This window comes from Mauremys mutica, chromosome 22 (assembly GCF_020497125.1).
Source record: "Mauremys mutica isolate MM-2020 ecotype Southern chromosome 22, ASM2049712v1, whole genome shotgun sequence".
Lineage (NCBI taxonomy): Eukaryota > Metazoa > Chordata > Testudines > Geoemydidae > Mauremys > Mauremys mutica.
The window spans coordinates 6,419,544-6,440,993 of record NC_059093.1 but is presented as its reverse complement, the minus strand read 5'-3'; the positions used below and the strand labels follow the sequence as shown (position 1 = coordinate 6,440,993).

At 42.7% G+C, this 21,450-nt stretch overlaps 1 protein-coding gene across 2 annotated transcripts in view; it reads left to right on the top strand.

The window, feature by feature from the left end:
• SIK2 (salt inducible kinase 2) overlaps positions 1–21,450 on the top strand; it is a 105,394-nt gene that overhangs the window by 40,812 nt on the left and 43,132 nt on the right. For both annotated transcript variants that reach the window (XM_044996808.1, XM_044996809.1), the window contains one exon: positions 13,758–13,919. In XM_044996808.1, coding sequence (XP_044852743.1) covers positions 13,758–13,919 — 162 coding nt within the window. The remainder of the gene's footprint in view (positions 1–13,757; positions 13,920–21,450) is intronic.

Sequence of the window (21,450 nt, the reverse complement as noted above, 5' to 3'; positions counted from 1 at the left end):
GAGTAAGGGAGTTGACACTGGTTCTGGAAGAAAAGTTTAATCAAAGTTTTTTTTTATATACCGGTTACTAATTTTCCAGTGGTGGTACTTATTATTATTTGGAAGATTGTAGTAGAGCCTGTAGCTCTTTCCAAACTCAAAGAAAGCCACAATGCCTGCCATGAAGAGGTGTAGAATGAGTAATTGAAATACAGATTGAGGGAATTGCCCTTTGTCAAGATGGAACATACTTGCTTTCCAAGACCTGGCAACTTGACAGTTTGGTTTGCTTTACCCAGTGTGCGTCAATGAACTTCAGTGTTTTGACCCTGTACCTTACAGTATTCCTAATAAACAAGTCATCAGCTCGTCCTAGAGAGAAGCCACGGTTTAAATCATTATCTTCCAGACAGTCCATCCAAATCTCTTCTCATCAGGTTCCAGCTGTTGCAGGAAAACATCTGTGGTGAGTTTCAGCTGTCTTGAAATGGTCACCATGACCCCAGTTGCTGGTATCCCTCAAATCCTGACCAGTCCTACTTGAAAATTACTTATCACACACCAGCATCTCTACAGACACTGAGAATTTTAACCGTGATAAGCTATGGTACTTTACGCTCATTGGAGATGGAAGGAAACATCCATCAGTATAAATGGACAAACTGGTTTCTATCATATGTTAAATAAATATGTATATGTATATAATGTATGTATTGGGCCAGATTGGGGTGTAAAGGTAAAGATATCTTTAATGCTAGCTTTAGCACTGGAATCTTTAACAAAATTCCAATAGGAATGAGTTGGGATGAAAGTAATTTTCATCCTTTGTGGGATGAGGAGTTTGTTTCTCTAGCCAGCAGGACAGAGCCAAAACTTCACTGCCGTGTCCTTGTGCATCTGAGTTCCCAGCTGCCACTTAACTCAGTCCACTAGATAGCACAAGGTCAGTAAGCCCTCCAGGGATTGGCACGTCATGCTCACTTTTTCTGGTTCATATATTTAAAGGTCCCATGATTAGAAAGGAGCTTAATATTTCATGTTCCTCTTCCTGAAGCCCTGTATTTAATATACGCAAATACCCATTTATTTTGAATAGATCTTGTAATGAGATTGTTTGGAATGCAAGTGGCTATTGAGCTCTCTAGTGGGCGTATTCTTCCATCTTATCCACAGTGCAGAAGCTGTGCAGTGATTGAGCCAAGGTGATCCAGGAGGTCACGGAAGTAGTTGCTTCTCCAATAGGGTAATGGCATTCCTATTACAAAAGACTTCTAGAGAGTAGATTATGGGTTGGGGAAGATGTGATTAGGAGGGCACAATTAATCCATTAAATCCAGATGAAAAGACATATGAAGTTTGCCCTGTGCTCCTGCAACCTGCTCCGAAGCCCACTGAAATCAGTTGAAAGACTCTTATTGATATTTGACAGCCTTTTGATCAGGTTCTTAGTGAGCACTTTTGAAGATCAATATCTTGTGGTGCTGTTAATTTTCATTTTAGATTTCTTTCACCCAGGTGTGGCTAGATCTCTTGACAAAGGTCAGTCTTTAAATGAGAGTAATTTTATCAAATTATAGTAGAAAAAATGACTACTTTTCCGTTTGCTTTCCACACTCATTGTCCCAGAGCAGCCAAGAATATTTTTTTCAATGTTTTTAAATGTATGGGGCAAAAATCTTGCATCAGATTTCAGCCTGAATTTGGCATTTCCTGACTGACTATTCATAAATACCTTTAAAGTCAGGGTTTGTTTATAACAAAAATGCAGCATGCTAATGCAACCATGTCTTTCACAGCACGAATGGTATCACTGCAGTATGGACAGAGGAAGGTATAGCAGTCCCAATATATTTATTACTGTAAAGAGTTCATTGAGATAGCAAAATGATCAAGTGAGCTAAATATTGTATGATGGAAGAATTTCAAAGTCGTCATTAGGAGGCGTGTGTGTGTGTGGAGAGCAAGAGAGCTCTCAGGGTTTAATTTTCTGTGTAAAGAATGATGGAAGGGAGACTATTGCACTCTAACTATTATTACATTGATGCAATAAACTGAGTAAATGACCACAGTTGGGGTGTAGCACTGTAATCATTTATCTGTCTGCATTCTTTCATTGCTCAGATAAGAATGGGATACAGAGGAATCCTGTATGCTTGAAACTGTGCAAGTATTTGGGAAAGCAGAGCACCACTATCCAAATGCGTTTGCCCAGGGTACTTGAAAAACATCAAAGGGTTCCTGATGACCAGGCCTGGTGAGGAGCTCTGTTTTACATCTTGCCTAAAAGATGTTATCTCCAGCAACAATGCCAGTGCATTAGTTCAGTATTGAAACTCAGAAAAAATGCAATCAGCAACACCACTCTCCGCAATATCAGTGTTTTCCTTGATTTTTCCATCCAAGTATTGACCAGGCCTAATTTGGTTTACCTTGTGAGGTGTGATCAGATCCCATAATATGATATGGCTGCAGATGGAGACTTTATATATGGAATATTTAGAGCTTGTCTACACTTAAAATGCAATAGCGGCACAGCTGCACCTGCCCCACTTGAGCATAGACACTTGCCTACACCAACAGGAGAAGTTCTCCTGAGTAATCTGTCTCCTCAAGTGGCGATAGCTGGGTTGATGGAAGAAGTCTTCTGTCAGTCTAGCACTGTCTGCACTAGGGGGTAGATCGGCTTAACTACCTTGTTCAGAGACTCGAGTGACATAGTTAAGCTGACTTAATTTTCTAATGTAGATTAGGCCTCCAGAGAGCAATTTTTCTGCTGACGGAGAAAGCAGTTGTAGTCTTATAGATTGAGCATCTGACTGAGAGTCAAAAACTCTTGAGTTGTAGGTTGTCATGTGCACATAACTTTACCTCTGTGTCTGTCTCCACATTTGTAAAATAGGAGAAATAACATTTATAAGGCCAGTTTGTGATAAGTTGCTGTAAGGGTGAGCACCTCCCCTTCCCTTGTGTGCTCACAAAAGAGCTTATCACAACTTATCTCAGAGTGCATATATCTAATTGAGCCACTGTGAGGCTTAATTAGTGAAAATTTGTACAGCTGTTTTAAAATGTAGAGCACTTTATAGCTTGATTTCAGCTGTCCAGCACCTCCTGGAAATCAGGCTCAGGGTATCTCAATTTAGCCATCCAAAATTTGCATCACTTCTTGGGGAGGAGGTAGCAATTTATTCTAGTTCACACAGTAATTCTTCATGAGCTGGAACAAACTCTGCCATCCTGACACACCCTGTCTTATGCTTTAGCCACAAGACCATCTTCCCCTCCTGAGTCACCCAGTGTAAATGTAGTCAGCAACCAGAAGTGTTTCTACAGCGGATTATAGTACATGAAATGCTGTTCATCTATTTATTGTAGAGGTTTTTTTCCTTTTTATCTCTATAGCTATCTAATATCGATTCAAATTTTCTACTTTTAATTCTCCTACCTCGGTTGGCTGGGGGAGAGGAGATTGTTTGTTTGTTTAAAAAACAAAAAAAACTCCAATATTCAGAAAGGAGCCCCAGCCTGATACCAAGGAGATTATTGCTACCTGAACTCACTTTTAAGGGAGACCTACAAAGGATATTTTATTTAAATAGGGTACATATCTACCCCCAATATAACGCAGTCCTCGGGAGCCAAAAAGTCTTACCGCATTATAGGTGAAACCACATTATATTGGGTAGGGAAGGCTGTGCCTCTCCAAACAGCCTGGCCCCGCCCCCTATCTGACCCCCACCTACTTCCCGCCCCCTGACTGACCCCTCAGAACTCCTGACCCATCCAACCCTTCCCTCCCACCCATTGATCCTTGTCCCCTGACCGCCCCCTGAGACCCTCTGCCTCTTATCCAACCCCTCAGCCCTAGCCCGGCACCCTTAAAATGCCACTCAGAGCAGCGTGTCGGAGCCATCCCTAGAGGGGTGTGGGGCCTAGAACAAATCAGCCTCCCTGCTAGTCTCCTCATCGGCTGCCCAGCGCTCCTGCCCACCCGGCTGCCGCTCGCCTCCTCACCCCAACAGCCTACCCGCCGCTCACCTCCCTGCTAGTCTTCTCAACGTCTGTCCAGCGTGCCTCCCCCCGTCCGCCTGACTGCTGCTCTCCTGCTCGCCGTCTTCGTGCCCGCCTGCATCCTCGCCCGCCTGCATCCTCACCCCCCTCCTGCCTGCTGCTCACCTCCCCATTCGCCTCCTCACCCCGCTTGCCCACCCGCCTCCCGCCCACCTGTACCGCATTGTATGTGGACCCGTGTTATATCGGGTTGCATTATATCGGGGTAGAGGTGTATATGCACATTTTTTGCTTCTTTAAAAGGTATAAAAAAAAATCTCTGAAGGGTTTAATTTCTAGAGCAGGTTTCTTTCCTGGCTTGTTTTTATCTTAGAAATAACCAGGCAGAAGTGCCAAGTTTATTCTTCCCTGATTTCACAAAAGTATCCTTTTAAGGGTCCCACAGCATGCTTTATGGAGGGCTAACACTTTAATCGAAGGGCTCAGGGGGGTATACCTTTAAAAGTTGTTTTATTAAGGCTTAATTTAATAACTAAACTCATAAAATTGTACAGTATGGATATGTCTACACCAGAGTGGAGCGCATGCTTCCCAGAATGAATAGGCAGATATACTATCAGAGCTCGAGCTAGCATGCTAAAAATAGCAGTGTGGATGTTGCAGCTCCCACAGAGATTCAGACTAAGCACCTGAGCGCAGACCTAGGGGTTGGGTAGGCTTGAGAGCCCAAGCTGCTGCCTGAGCCACAGTGTCCACACTGCTATTTTTAGCATGCTATTTTGAGCCTTGCTAGCAGGAGTCTGTATACTGGCATTGGGAGGTTCACTCCCCACTGTGTAGACATACCCCTAGAGTCTTCTGGGGCAGCTGAGACATGAATTTCTAATGTAAAAAATAAGCAGGCAAAAAGAATGTGTTTTGGTTTCACAAAAAACACCCTTTAGGCTTTCTCTTTACATCATAACCCCACCTCCAAGGCATAAGCCTAATTTTTTCCCCCATGGGCTACCTTTAAAATCAAATGTTGTCTAACTAATCCAGTAAAATTACCCAGTGTACCCAGAGGCTCCCTAGACCTATTGCTTTTTGGCATTACAATGCCTAGGACAACCCTGTTTGACCCATCAGAATTACGTAAGCACTTTGACTGAAATTCATAAGTAAAACCATTAATCAGAGATGTTCCAGACAGATTATTTCAAACATACAGAAGCAGGGCTCAGTACCCCATTACATCATATTTATTTGTTTGCATTTTAAAAAAGCAAATTTGACCTGTTAGCTGAATTCAGACAAAGATGGTTGTCAGGTGCAGTTCTGTAAATGATTAATCCTGTTCCCCGAGACCATCTTCAGTAATAAATATGAAGGTGTTGGAAGTGGCTTCATAGTTAAAATTGCATTAAGATTTGCAATTAGACTAGAACTAAAACCCCTTAGTTAAACTCTTTGAGTGAATTTGGTCTACAATTTTTTTCACACTAGCCCTTCCTAGGTCATTACAATTTTCTATTTTTTTTCCCCCCTAAAAGATTTATTTGGTCGAAGAAGAATTTTAAAATGTGCCCTTAGCAAATATTTTCTTGAGGATCTTCCTCCCTCCTCGTCCCTTATGATTAGAATAAGCTAGTCCACACAGCCATCAAACTCCTCTATCTGCACAGAGAGCCTGCTGAGCTGGAGGGGCAGATTAGCCAGCTGGGGAGGTGCTGAGGAGTGGTGGGATAGATAGGGATGTGTGGGATCAGGGAGAAGATGGGAGTTGGATAGCTGATAAAAAAAAAAAAATCACTTGATGCCTCTGCCTTGACTGTCCAGTGCAGTGAAGAAATAAGAGCCTTGAAAGACTTAATATGTAAAATTTCAAGGCTAAAAATCAATCAATCAACATGTGTAACAGGGATTTTATTCCTGCTTTAACTACAAATATCAAGGCAAGCTAAATAATACTTAGTACTGTTCATCTGCAGATCTCAAATATGCAAACCCCATTCTCTAAATGACCATTTCCCAAGTTTTCCACTACAGCTGCCCTTGACCTTCAGCCAAAGACCATTGTGCATGAGGAAATTGATTTATGCTGGTCCTTTGGGTGGTTGCTTGAGGCAGCTTTTATTGGACTTTGGCAAATGAGCTAACTATGAAATCTATTTTCCTAACCTGCTGGTGCCAGACTACTTCAGTTACGTTACTTGCACCGTTGGCATAAGCGTGTGATCAAACTGAGTTATCAGTCAGCAGTCACAGGCTGTGTGGTGGTCAAGGTGTCTCTTGCTGCTGGAATCCTGATTGTCCCTTGGAATTTTGGCTTTTGTTTTTAAATTTGACCTAGGAAGGACTAGCTAGCAATGAACCTGTGAAATGTATGAGAATGGCAGTAGGTTTCTGATGAAAGCCATAAGATGATGAACTCTTGGACCTGAAGCTAGGATCCGAAGGAAAGGAATATGGCCATTTATTATGTGAGGTGAAACGAGGGGAAACTTTTTAAACAGGACAAGGAACACTTATTAAATCAGATTTTAGGAAGGAAGTATGGACTTTCCATGGAACCAGTGGGTGTATGCTCATTGATTCTAAACATTTCTGCCTGCCTGCCATATTGACTGGCTGGTTCACTCCCAGTTTGGCAGTTCCTTCCTCCTAATTGACTGTTTCCTAAATTACCACCCTAACATAGTTCTCCTAGGTCACCTGACTGCAGTTCCTCCCTAGTTTTGCTGCCGAATGCTTCCTTACTCATTAAGGGCCAAATCCAACATCCGTGACGATGGAAGGCCAGAGCAATACTACTGAAATCAGTGATGTTTCTGTGGCTTTACAAGTTGTGTAACTGAAGAACAGTATTTGGCCATGAATATGTCTTGTGTGTGTGATGATGGTCTTTCGCCAGCTATGTTGCACTTATTCCAGGTCGCATCATAAAGAAGCAGCTTAACTATTATTGATAGTTTGTAAATTAAATTTGTTCTTTTACAAATTCTGTATGGCTGAAATATTGCCAGAGGGAAATGTTTATTAATGTTGGGAGGGAGAGTGTCTGTGTCTTTTAAGCGCCTTATACAACTTACAGGATGTAAAAGCTTTTTTTTATTTGGGTTTTTTCCTGCTAAATTTCCCCTCCGGACACATTACAGGGATCACGGCCAAATGGCAGCAGACTGTCTCCACCATCCTCCACATTGTACAAACTTTATATTTCATTATAGCAGCTAATAAGCCATAATTTATCATCTATTGATGAATAGCAATGAAAATGAGGGGCAGGAATGCAGATTTATAAAACACCCTATGATGGTATTAAAATCCCAAACTATAATTTATTTTAGGAACATGAGATTATATTGTTTGGTCTCCTCTGATTTCTGCTTGGATAAAATAGTAGAGAATAGTCAAGTTTTCTCTAAACCCATTTGAGTCATTATTTATCATCATGGATATAGACCATTCAAAGAGGCATAACAGCTCTCACCTTTTGGGATTGAAAGCCAGGTTGTGGCATTTAGCCTTGCTCCCCTCTTTGTGGCTGGCCACCTCCCTGCAGCATATTTCCACTTCTTCTCCAATCCCTTTGGAATGATTTGCATCTTGATGGAGCATCCCTATACAATTGCTTCAGGTGGCCTTTGTGTAGCCCCACTTTCAGGATCAAAGCACCTATGCCATAAGCTTCCAAAGTCCTTTGTTAAGCGGGGTCTACTCACTGCTCCCTCCACTTGTGGAGGGTGCTGAGGGTAATAAACGGGGGAGTAGTCCCAATTGCCCTTCAATTTGTCTTAACCACTGATGGCACAGCAAGTGGGGATTATATCCAGTGTCTTCAATGCAGGGCCGGCGCAACCCATTAACATTTGGGGGGCGACGACCGCGGCGGCCGGCTCTTCGGCCACCCTAGTCGTCGGCAGTATTTCGGGGCTGGGACCTTCTGCTGCCTAGGGTGCCAAAAATGCTGGCGGCACTCCTGCTTCAATGCCTGCTCTGTTGGTTTTCCTTTCCTTCTGCCCTTCTGGCAGGGGTGGGGGAAGCAGTGCTATCGTTTGTAATTAGTTAGTTTTTCTAGGTATGTCTACACTTAGAATACTACAGCTGCGCTACAGCAATGCTTCAGTATAGACCCTATCTATGCTGATGTGAGAGTTTCTCCTGTCGGCATAGGTAATCCATTTCCCCGAGAGACAGTTGCTAGGTCGATGGAAGAATTCTTCCATCGACCTAGCATTTTCTACTCTGGGACTTAGGCCTGGTCTACACTAGAAATTTACTTTGGTGTAAGTACATCTCTCAGGGTTGTGAAAAATCCTCACCCCTGAGAGATGTTGCTAAAAGAATTCTTCTGTTGACCTAACTGCCTCTAGATTATCTACGCCAATTGGAGAAGCCCTCCTATTAGCATAGATCAGCATTCTCAGACGTCATTGCACTGTGACCCCCCTCTGACAACAAAAATGACTACATGACCCCGGGGAGGGGGGCCGAAGACCGAGCCCAGCACTTCGGGCGAGAGTCCAAAGCCGAAGCCAAAGGGCTTCTGCTCTGGGCTGGCGGCATGTAACCTTAGCCCTGGGGGGTGGGGCTTGGGCTTGGGCTTCAGACTTGCTGGGGCCCAGGGCCAACACCAGCTTTGGAGACCCCATAAAAATGGGATTGCGACCCATTTTGGGTTCCTGACCCACAGTTTGAGAACCCCTGGCGTAGGTAGTGTGTATACTGACATAGGCGGCAGGTTTGTATAATTTTTGGTGGGGCCCAAAATGGTGGTGCCCCCCGCTCCCGCCCTGTAAGCCAATATAAAATGAAGCTACAACGCGTCAGTGCCACAAGATTACAAGGGTCAAAAGTGGAAAGTCAGAAGCAGCACTTGCCTACTTCAATATACATTTTACCATCACTGTATAAAAATGGTTCCCAATTGTCGATGCAATCTGATTAATTTAAGAGCACATTACAATTAAATATTTCAATTCTCAGTCATTTTAAGACTTTGCCACACACTAATTTGTCTGTACACCAGTTTCAGACAATCCTTTATAGCAATTTTACTCCAGGTCCTATGTGAAACCAATCAATCACTTCCTCCTCTCACCCGCATCGTTTTGTTTTAAGCTGTAATCAAAAGTGGCTTCATCTGCTTTAAAAGTCACAGAGCAGCAGCCACAAGTCTGCAGGTCTTAGGGATATTGTCCTGGTCAACTCAGTCAAAATTAATTACAACCTAGATGGGATTATGGTGAGGGGGCACGGCACGGCCCCCTCCACTCCCCTCCCCCTCCTGAGGTGCTACAGTACCAGCAGCTTGCACTGCTGTTCTGCTGTAGCCCTTAAGCGGCAGCAGCAGCAGCAAGGGAGAGAGACACGCGCTGCACGCTCTTTACGTTCAGGCAGGGAAGCTCCAGGCAGGGCCGGCTCTAGGTTTTTTGCTGCCCCAAGCAAAAAAAAATTTGGCTGCCCCCCTTCCCAGCCCTGGGCTCCCCCGGTACCCTCCTGCTGCCCCAGTCCTGGGCTCTCCCCCCACCCACCCACACCCCCTGCCACCCCAGCGCTGGGCTTCCCCCTTTCCTCCCAACCAGTGCTCTCCCTCCACCCTGCTGCTGCCCCAGCCCTGGGCTCCCCCCCACTGGTGCCCCGCCCCCCCCCCCACACCTCCTGCTGCCTCAGCCCTGGGTCACTGGTTACTCGCTCCCAGGGCGGGTCATTCAGCCGGAATTTTGGATGTGCACAAAACACAGACAGGATTGGTTCCCATATGGTTACAGAGCTGCAGTAAAGTGGAACAATTTTCAGCTTGTGTGATTGGAGGATATCTGGATGCATATTATAAGACTGTCCTCCATAAATGAGGAAAAGTTGAGGTGCCTTTATTATTCTTTTGTTCCACTCTTTCTTTCTATGGGGAATTTGCCAATGCAATATCACTGTCTTCCTTTTAAACAAACAAAAAGGCAATGGCTGTTGAAAATAGCAATTCCAGTCCTAATAAGCATTTCTTGCTCAATGTTATCCTACTTTTTCTACAGCAAGTTACAGTGGATCAGTATATTTGATTTGGGAGAAATGAAGTAAAAGCTGCCCAAACCGAGCTTGAGCACTCCTGAATTTTGAGGTGTTCAAATCTGGAAGGCAGGTGCTGGGGGTGGGAGAGGGCTGTGGGCTCCATGGGGGAGCATGACAGCAACTGTCTGGAGCTGCACGGAGCCAGACACGCTGGTCTGAGTGGCACAGTAAGCGGTTTGGGGGTTGGAGAAGGGGTAGGCGGTTCCGGGGGGCAGTCAAGGGACAAGGAGCAGGGGGGGTTGGATGGGGCAGAGGTTCGGAGGGGCAGTCAGGGGACAGGCAGCAATTGGATAGGCATGGGAGTCCAGGGGGTTTATCATGGGACACGTAGGGGGTGGGGTCCTGGGGGGAAGTTGGGTGGGGTCTCAGGAGGGGGCAGTTGGGGACAAGGAGAAGGGAGGCTTAGATAGGGCCATAGGGGCTGGGGTCCCAAGGGGCAGTTGTCTCGGGAGGGGGTAATCGGGGGACAAGGACCAGTGGTGCTTAGATAGGGGGTGGGGGTTCTAGGAGGCAGTTGGGGCAGGGGTCTGGGGAGGGAGCAATCAGCGGCCAGGGGCTGGGATTCAAAGGGCTCTGGGCTGCTGGCAGCCGCGGGGAGCCCTGAGCCCTTTAAATCCCAGCCGCCGCCGTGGCTGGGATTTAAAGGGCTCTGGGCTCTCTGCCCCTACGGGCAGTGCAGAGCCCTCTGACTCCCGGCTGCGGCTGGGATTTAAAGGGCTCTGGGCTCCCCGCTGTTGCAGGCAGCCCAGAGCCCTTTGACTTCCCTGCGCTCCAAACAGGGGAGAAACCTAGCTCCAAATATTGGTGGAGCAGAGCCCCTCATTGTTAATATTCCTGGGGCTTTAGCCCCACGAGCCCATATAAGTTGGCGCCCATGTATACTGAAGCACTGTAGTGTCATAGCTGCAACAGTGCAGACGCACCACTGCAGCGTTTTAAGCGTAGACGTACCCGTAGTTCATCTTGTAGCTAAATTGACTTCATTTTCTAGTGTAGACCAGATGTCAGTGAATCAGCCTTTTTTAACAGAAGAAAAAGAGGAGGAGGCCCATATGGCCTGGGTATCATATGCACCAGCAAAGGCAGAGGGCTGCCTCAGACAATCCTGCTGCTGGGTGAGGTTCTTGAGGCCTGGTCAACTAATGAAATCTGTGCAAGGGCCATGGACAATCTGTCCTTTAGCAGGTAACTCCCAATGATGGTTTCCTATAAAAATGATTCTCACTTGTTCAGCTAGACAATTCAAAATCTGTTTGGAGAGGAGGTTTTCAACATGCATGCACACTCTGAAGGTTTGTTTGCACTTGACGTCACATGATAGAACATTGCTGATGCCCCCAGCCAGAATGCATTTTGCCCTGGACTGCTCCCATCCCTCTGGCCAATAAGAAATGTTATTTCTCTGAAGGGAGTAAATTTTACAGTATAACACTTTAAAATTAATGTACACAAAGGCATGTGTGCGCACATGTACACACACTATGTTCTCCACACAGCCTGAATTATTGGAAGTTGTTGAACTAAACTTTTTAGCTAATATTAATGTGTACTCTGAATAAAAATTTGTTGGCATTTTAAAAATTAATGCTGAAGCAAATGCAGTAGTATGAGAAATCTGGATCTCCTGTTTCAAAGTTAGGTTGCAGCAGGTCTGCATATGAGGAAGTGTGCATGTGACGTGCTGCTAAAGTCAGTCTTCTGTGATAATGGGAAAGATGATAAAGTAATTTTACTTGAACCACATAAATATTACATTAGGTATTGTGCCATCATTCAGCAGTCTTGCCTGGTGCTAATTATGTCGTCAGCTATATGAAATGAAAGTGGGACTAGCTCTAACCTGTACCCCAATATTAATCCGAGTTCCTTAGTTTAGTTTATTTTAGACAGAAATTGAAAATGCCCAGTGAATGGAAAACCTGCAGGTTACTCCAGAGATGTGACAGCCAGGGACCAAACCTTAGTCAAGACAAAATTAAAAATCATTCTGCTCCCTCTTTCTCTTTTTAACAGAAACTACTTTTAGACTAACAGCTGAGATCTAAAATATATCGCAGTAAGCAAATATTTCACTGTGGCAGCTAGTGGACATTCTGTTGCACTAATTACTGTCCCCTGCATTCTCTTTGGATTTCATTTCTGTTCTCATAGAACATATGTACTAATGTGTTACTGGGATGATTGTGTGCCAAATTGATTGGGGAGAGGGAAATGCATTGAATGGTTCATGTTCCATATAAAAGGAACGAAGTAGACATTTTTAGTATAATTCCTTTACAGTCGCCCGACTAGAGTATATATGAATGTCGGATCTGTTCTGTTTGAACAGTCAAAAGATTAGAATTATCCATGTAGTTTCATAGTCAAATTTCACTGCATCTGATGATACACAAAAACCTTTTAACATAGTTCTAAGAAATAAGCTCTATTAATGAGAGAAATTCTGTATCTCCTCTGAGCTGTAGTGACTTGTCCAATGTTTTGAGTCAGGCATATTCCTAGAATACCACCTCAGAATTTATTGGTGTTGATTATTTTTGGCTTGCTACTAACCATTTAGCTATAAATCGCCTTGCATTTTTTAAACTGGTTTAATCCAACAAATAATGAAACATGTCATGTTCACTGGCCCGTCGTGTTTGAATTCCACCACCAAAGATTTATTATTATGATGCAATGAGTCTGTCATGCAAATTGCTATACATACATCTGCTGCTGCCTGTGGTTTAATAATGAGTAATACTAGTACCATTACTGCACACCTTTGCTGTTAATTGCACTACTGCCTCATGAGAGAGACAGAGAAAGGATTGAATTGGAGACCAGCCTCCACTTGGGACAGTGAATAGAAGCTGCTGCCTATGCTGTCCCTGTTCTGGGGATCCATCGAGACTTCTTTTTCTGGGGCTAGCTATATTCTAGCACTAAATTTACTGTCACAAAAATTATTAATTATAAAAACACACTGATCGTAGTGCCTGAGGTATGAGAAGGAGCAGCGACCAGCCAGGTCTGTTGTTGCATAGATATTGGTTGTCTATATTCTATGGAAACAATATAATTAGGCAGCAAGGCTGCATGTGGTGAGACCTGGCCTACACTTAAAAATTAGATTGACCTACCTATGTCACTCGGGGATATGAAAAATGTTGTGCCCGAGCCTCATAGTTGGATCGACCTTATCCCTGAGGTAGATGTGGCTAGTTTGGTGGAAGAATTCTTTCATCGACCTAGCTCCCTCCTCTTGGAAAGATGGATTGCTACATTGGTGGGGGAAAACCCTTCGGTCAGTGTAGGAAGGGTCTATGCCATGGTGCTACTGCACGGTGTAGACATATCTGGAGAGACAAAGAATGAAGTGTAAATGTCTTCTTCAGGTGATTAAACCTTGAAACAAAGCTGAAACCTTATCATAGCAAAAACCAGTTTATTGCAGCTGTCCTTCTGTTTCCATGGAAATAGTTCCTGTTTTATGACAAGGGACTATCAAACCAAAGCATGCGTCACTGAAGGAAGAGACTATTGAGCCATGTTGCACAATGTGTTTTTTTTTTTTCTGGCTCTGAAGCCATTTTGCAGAGGGTCTTGTGTGAATAACTGTTGGTGTCTGAAATTGGCCAAATCCTTCTCTTGTTTCTGCATCATAAATGTTTGAAAGAAATTATTTTAATCGCAGGGTTATCGCATTTCCCTTGAAACATGCATTATTTTCATAGATTACCTTGCCAACCACGGCCGTCTGAGTGAGCCCGAGGCCAGGCGCAAATTCTGGCAAATCCTCTCTGCGGTGGAATATTGTCATAGCCGAAAGATTGTGCACCGTGACCTCAAGGCTGAAAATCTCCTGCTTGACAACAACATGAACATCAAAATAGCAGGTACTCAGAATACAGTTGATTCTAAATAAGACCTTATTTGTACCCATGGAAGCACCTGGTCTGCTCCAACAAATGAGTTGCTGTTGCTCAAGAGATTCCAGTAACAGTAAGAAGTGGAAAGGTAAACAGGGGCAATATTTTACATTTGTGGGTAATTTGTGATGATGGCAAGAAACACCAACTAAAAATAACTCCTAGATTAGTTCCTTTTTGTCTTCAGGAAAATGGAACTTATTTATAGAGTTGTGGTGTGGTGTTTTTTGGGGGGTGGGGGTCGGGAGAGTGGTTGGGGTTTTTTTTGTAGTGTCATGACACTTCATTAACACTGCCAGATGTGCAGGTTAAAACAGAATTAATCAGATAACTTCTTTCAACATAAAAAAGCTCAAAATGGAAGCGTATTGATTTTGTTTTTTACCATGCATGATTTCATTTTAATAAATTTAGACACAGCAGATGTTCTATGCAATGGGATAATTTTGCTGCTTGTTACTTCATTACAATTCCAAGAACCCTTCCAGACTGATTTTAGCCCTGACACTCTAGCATAGGGAAGGGTTGGGTGACACCCTGACTTGGAGAACTGTTGAACTTTTGTCATTAGCAGTAGCCGGGGGACGGGGAGGTAGGGGAAAAGGAGTCTCTGCAGTAAGAAGCTGGTTTGCAGTGAAGTAAACTTGCCAGTTCTGACAAGAAATTGCAAATAGACTTTCAGTTGGCTGACAAAGCTGTAGAGATACTCTCTTAAGATACAAATCCCTATCACATCATCTTATTGTTGGACTTCCTACCTAGCTTTCCTGCAGTGGCTTAAAAGCCATTGCCATGATACAGGATGCATCTTGATCTCTGATATTTTCCATACGGACAAGGCTGTAGGAATGTGTTAAAGGTGACACTGAACAGATTTTTGTTTTAAAATTGGCGCAAAAAAAAAACAATGAAAAGGGAGGTGTATTTAATTTCAATGTGTGGTGCCTGCAGTGCCTGCTTGCCTGATCCATATGGCTGGTAGAACATTAGACTATTTCTAATTGCTGGTTTTAGACATACTGGAGGACATTTTTGGTTGAAGAAAGAATGGAAGGATCCTTATTGTTATATTTTGGGTTAAACCTCCATGAAACTTGGAGGTGTAACAGCCACCCTTCGTTTAAAATCGTAGGAACAGTTAAGCTCCTTTATGAAATACTAGCTGTCTCTACCCAAAACAAAGACACATCCAAGGCCACTCGTGAATTTGAATTATGTGGGCAGAGGGCTTCACTGGGTATTGTTTGAATAGGAAGTGTTTGGGGATGGGAGACAAGAAGCAGAGAGGTACATAGAAACAGAGAAGGAAACTCCAGACATAACCTGGATAAGTTTGGTGTGTGGTCCTGAGAGAAGCCTGAGGCTTTTGGGTCTGATGCTAGCTAAGAGAGATTTGGGAGTGTGAGGAAGGAAACAGTCTCCTGTTTGGTTCCTGCTGTGTTTAGGGGAAAAAAAGGATTTGTACATTTTTGTAAATAAACAAGATTACAACAAAGGGAGCTGACTCCATCAATTTCTTCTCTTAACTGCAATCTGCAAGACCCCAAATCTTTGGCTAGGTGCTCAGGTCAAAAAGGGTAACGCTATAAAACAAGGGAGCAAATGGACAATTAATAGCTGGTTCTTGATGTCAAGTCCTGTGTACTTCATGGCCACACTTATGCATCCTTGTAGCCATCGGTGCTGCAACTATTTTTATACTGGGGGTGCTGAGATCCATTGAACCAAACTCTAAACCCTGGATATAATGGAAACCACTTCAAGCCAGAGGGTGCGGCAGTACACTCCGCACTCCTAATTCCTGCAGCACTCCATTGTGTCACACTAGAAAGTCTGCAGCAGCTTCAGATAAACTAAAAATGGAAGGCTTTTATTTCATGTAAAATGAAAGTGAATAGCACAGTTATTGCAATAGTCCCCATGTAATTTCATTTGATATTAAACTTCATTTTATTTTATAAATTTCAGGGTTTTTGTATGTTTCAGGATTTTATATTGAAAATGCAGATCTGTTGGTGAAGTGGTCAGGAAACAGGAGGATTTTGCAGTAACTTTGTGTGGAAGTTGGGAGTTTTGGAGTAAAGGACAAATGGGGCTTTTGGCATGGAAGGCCATTTGAGAATGTGGACCAAGTGCATAAGCTGGATGTTATAATAAAGGGTTCAAAGTGAAATAGTAAATAATGTTCAGAATGAATTTGTATCATTCAGTTTCAGAATTAGCACCCCATTAAAATTAATTGAGCAATTAGCGTTGTTCTCTCAGAGCTATTGGTGACAAAGATACCTGAATTGATACTGAGGGCTTTAGGCAGTTCTCTCAACTTCATTCTACGACTTGAGCAGCTTTATCGGTACTAGCACTGATAGGACACCCGGAGTGTTTTGGTTTTTTTTTTTTTTTTTTTTACCATTGTGTCATCTGGACTTGCATTGACCATTGGTAAGGCTAAGTTTTTGTCATGGATATTTTTAGTAAAAGTTGTGGACAGGTCACGGAAAAGAAACAAAAAATCACGGCAGCCTGTCACCTTTTCCTGACTTTCACTAAAAATATCCTTGACAAAAGGGGTAGGTGGGTTCAGCACCAACTGCTGCTGGGGCTTCTGGGTCCCCCACTGATGCAGTGCGTGGGAGCTCCGGGGTCCCCCTGCTGCAGGGTCCACTCGCCCCGGGCAGCTGGTAGCTGCAGGGTCCTGCAGCTGCGACTGGGCAGCTCTGGGGAGTCCCCACTGGCTGCTGTGTCCTGCCGGCTGCCCGCGTGGCTGGGCATGCAGGGTGGCACTGGCTGGGAGCTCTAGCCTCAGGGCAGAAAATGTCACGGAGGTCAGTGGAAGTCACAGATTTACCTCCGTGACATAATTGTAGCCTTAACCATTGGTTTGCAGTCTGTTCATGTTTTCTAAGGTTTTCTTCGCACCATAAGACTTAACGACTTATGACTGTTACGATTATTACTATTTTTTAGAATGAAAGTTGAAATTCTGGAGCAGTACTTGAGCAAATTTTGCAGCTCAGAATTGCAGTGTATGTGGACCTATCTACTATCAGTAACTGTACTGAATTAATGAACATTCTTGTCCTGTTTGTATGGTCTTTCATTTCCTCTTCTTCTGTTCATCTCTTCTTCCCCACCCCCTCCCTCCATTTTATTTTCTTTATGGCATTTTTTTGTGCTATCGTTTGCCATGTTCAACCAGAATTGTTTTTCAGATTTTCTCCTCGGGGGTCTGAGCTGCCTTGATGGTTGTGCTGTATTCAGAGAAGGTCTCCTTTTCATAAATGTCCTTAGAGGTGCAGAGAAGCAAGTTCACTGCCTCCCTGAACATTCCAGCACAAGCACAACAAAGGTTCACAAAAACACTATTTCAAAGGCATCCCAGGAGCCCTGTTAGCCAAGAAAAGGTTAGAGACATGAGCTGTTCTAGCATAGGGAATTTCACAGCATGCATTCTCCAGGATTCAAAAATAAATAAAAGCAAGGTGAAATTATAAAGTTATTAGCCAATTCCATTTACTGCTTATGTCAGGCTCTTTCTCTCTTCGGGTCTTCTGTAGTGCTAGCACTGTATTGTCAAAATGCTCATCACTGTGCTGGCCTGTGGATAAGTATCCACGTTAGCTAGTAGTCCCACGCTTCACACTTTTCATATACTGTGATTCTTGTGTACAGCTTTGTCATACCCAGAGCGGTCCCTTTGTCCAGCAGTGGCTCTAGTGATGGCTAATCAGAAGACAGTCATAGCTGTCAGAAACATTATGGTGATTGGTGCCCAGTCACCTCTTTCATTAATTCCACAAAGTGATGAGCAGTGAATTTCACCCAGTGTTTCACCCCAGACTGCGTGGTGATGTGTTGTCACAGAGGTCCTTGTCCTTTCTCCCCTTCCCCAGTGGGTCACTTGTGCTCAGATGGATGCAAGTTGCTGTGTTCTTCACTGCCTCCAATCATCAAATTGAGAAAGAGCAAAAGGCAGCCAGGGGCCCAACTCCCATAGCTTAGTCCTCTCGGTCATGAAAATACTGTATATTTTTTTTAAATAGCAAATTAAAGCAATTGATTATTTTGAGACAGTTCTGCAAAGTCGGAGGAAAACCAGATCCAGCTGATATCTAACCTCAAGAGCGTTTCTGTTGTTGTTGTAATGGCATTGGGCTTTTTGTACTAATTCTTTGGGCCCTCCCTCTGCTAGTCAGTCCAGCCATCTGGGAAATCCAACCACACATCCAGTTCTGCCATGGAAGAACAAAGAGTCAACTGCCCAGCTGCATGCTTCACAGTAACTTGCTGGTTCATCTCACTACTTAATTTGCTGGCAAATCTGCTTCTGGCTCTTGGGGCTCTTATTCTGAAGCTTTTTCTTTTTAGTGGCCAAACACTTCTTAGTCAAATATAGAAATAGGAATAAAATTGCCCTGTGTGGTTCAGCTCAATGGTGAAGACACTGAGACCCAAAAAACCTGTTCCCAAGAATGTATGCTGAAGTATTTGTGAGATTGTCACCCTTGCTGCTTAGGCTCCTCCTCCTTTTTCTCCCCTTCCCGCCCCCCAAGAGGCAGTACTGCAAGTTACAGGATTTTTATTTAAAATTGCTCAAAAAAACAATGGAGAGAGGTCCAAGGAGCTTTTCTCAACAGGGGTCTTTATGTAAGGTAAGTAAATGTTGATCCTAGGGAGCAACGAATCCTGATCTGATTGTTCTAGGGGATTATCTTCCAGATTTTTTTATATATATATAAATAAATCCAAACTCAAAATGCGTCCTAAATAACAAACATACATATATTAACAAGGCCCTCCATTTTATTTTATTTTGTTTAAAATTACCAAGGAATTTATCATATGTTCATTACAAAAAAAAATTAAAATGGGTGGAAATTGGTGTAAAAAGTTATCAGTTTTCTGAGTAAGCATCTGGATTAATATTGGGGGATGGGAGAACAGAAAAAAGCAACCAATAGAGAAAAGTAAGTATTGAAAGTAAAAAGTTTTAATGCAGTGGTTGATTTCGTGAACTGTATATTAACAGTACATACACATGCACACGTGTGTGTATCTTCCTTACTTTAACATAGAGCCTTGTATTTACACTTACACTAATTTATTATTAACATAAACGCACCTACCTAATCCTAATACTTTGGATTTCCTTAACATAATCAGTATTTTCATGTACTTCAGTGATCCAAAAATTTGGGTGAAAATTGGTAAAAACCAAATCGCTTTTACAGAACCTGGGAATTTTCTGATAAAAATTGAAAACAAAGGGCCTTCTATACTACCCAGATAAAATGTCTGCTTGGGGAGGGATGGGGGTTAGGGCTATTACACTAATGCATTCTCCTTCAGATTTTACCCTGCATTATTTTTCAGTGCTAACCAGACAATCCCATTTGTTCTGATCAGAAATGGTTTGCCTCAGGAAAAATTCAAACTATTTTTATTCTTCTTTGAGTTGACTTGGTTTTGAAGGGTCTGTGAGGGCCAGAGTGCAGATTATTGACTGCTTCTGCACTATGGCTCCACCAAATAAAATCTGTGCACTCTGTAAAGGTGTGCGGAAAATAAGCATAGCTTCAAACTAGGATGAAACGATGAGAAGCTCTCTGTATACTTCCAGCCCATGAGAGCTTGGATTAGGATCTTTTATAGACTGAGAGTCTGCAGAGAACACATGAACCTGATCGCAATTGTGGTTGAACCAAATCAGGTAGGAGTGACTATTATTTTGAAGTAGAGTGCGCTGCTGGCTTGTCTTGCTGGTGGACAGTAAAATATGCATTGACGTCAGAATGGCTGATCAGTATTCAGTTCATGAAGTGGGTCAGGTTTGTTTCTACCGCAGTCATACCTTTTCTTTATCAGCACCTCCCTCACAATTATCTCCTTCACTTGTATTACCATCATAACTAAAGATCCGTGTGCCTCCATGAAGCCAGGCAGGTTGAATTCTGTTGGTAATTTTTAAAAAGTGGATTAATTTAACCCTGAAGCTATTTGCTCTTCAGCAGGAGGATTTTTAAATCTGTGAATTAAAGCCCACCTCAGAGTGTTGGATGCACAGCAAAATTTGCAGAGGTTCTCTTATTTCTGGGAAATAGCTCCCATTTTTCAGCTTGAAAACTGGTTTAAAACCTTACTCCATTGTTTCCTTTTTTTAACAAATGCTCATTTAAATTATGTAAAGACAAAAATTACACCTCTTTGATTCAAGTTTTTTTTTAATTAAGTAGTTTATTATTTTAAAGGGGTAACAAGGAAAAGAAGCAAAATGCCAAGATCATTCAAACCAACATTTGCAGACTGCAGGAACATACAGTTTATACAACTGAAAACAAAACTATGAATGATCGTATATCTGAAGCACAGATGCAGGCAAAGGTTAAGAAGATAAAGATCACTCCATTGTATAATCTCAGCCCTCCTAAGATTCTCAGGATGGCATATGCTCTATGGAGGGCTTTCTCTTGAATAACACTAATATTCTTTAAATCTGATTGCTAGATCTGGAACAAGAAATATTAACAAAATTCATGTTATATTAAAGGGATCATCTCTGATCCAGGATGAAGTGTGATTATAATGGAACAGCAATTACAAAACACAAAAACATAGAAATGAAGAAAAAACCTTTCGTTTGTTTTGTATTTACTTGAGTACCAGTCACTCTAATGCTCTTATCAAAGCAAACCAATCAAACTAAAAATAAATAAATCAAACAGCCCACATGGTATACCTTAAATGTGAGGCCATATACAATGCTCTGTCTAAATCTGGGTGGTTGCTTTTTTTTTATCCAAATACATTTTTAATAATGGTATTAATATGTGGGTTTTATTTTTAAAAAATTAGAAGACAATTATAGAAACCTAGAGAAAATAAGAAAAGGGTAGTTTTTTATTACACAGATACGGCCTAACAGCTGACGTTGAACTCTGGATACTTATCCAAACAGGTAATTTATCTTGTCCAACAGTGGACTGTGTTGGATTTGTAAAGATCTGAGCAATTTGCTGGAATATGTATCCCTAAGTATCTGAGATTTGCGTTATATGAAGAAATCCAATCTGAGTTAGTAGGTGTCCGACTTGGGCTGTACCCTATTGCCAATGCATGCCATTTTTCAACATTTACTTTAAAATCCGAGAAGATGTTCCTCAGGAACTGAAGGGGAGGAATTGAGGTTGTAGGATTGGAGATAAAAAGCAATATGTAATCTGCATATATGGCAACTCTGTACTCAGTGTTGTTCAGAGAGAAACCTTGAAAAACAGCTAGTGTTTGGGGTCAGCAAGATAGTGGACAACCCTGTCTAGACCCGTTCTTCAGAAAATAAGATTGAGATTTTCCACCATTAATCAAAAGGGACATTCTTGGGGAATCTATACAATGGCTCTGTCCAGGACATAAACGTCTCCCCAGATCACTGTTTCTCTATTGTGGAAAAGAGGTTCTGCTATCCACGCCACTCGGTCACAGTCTGTCTTAGCATCCGGGG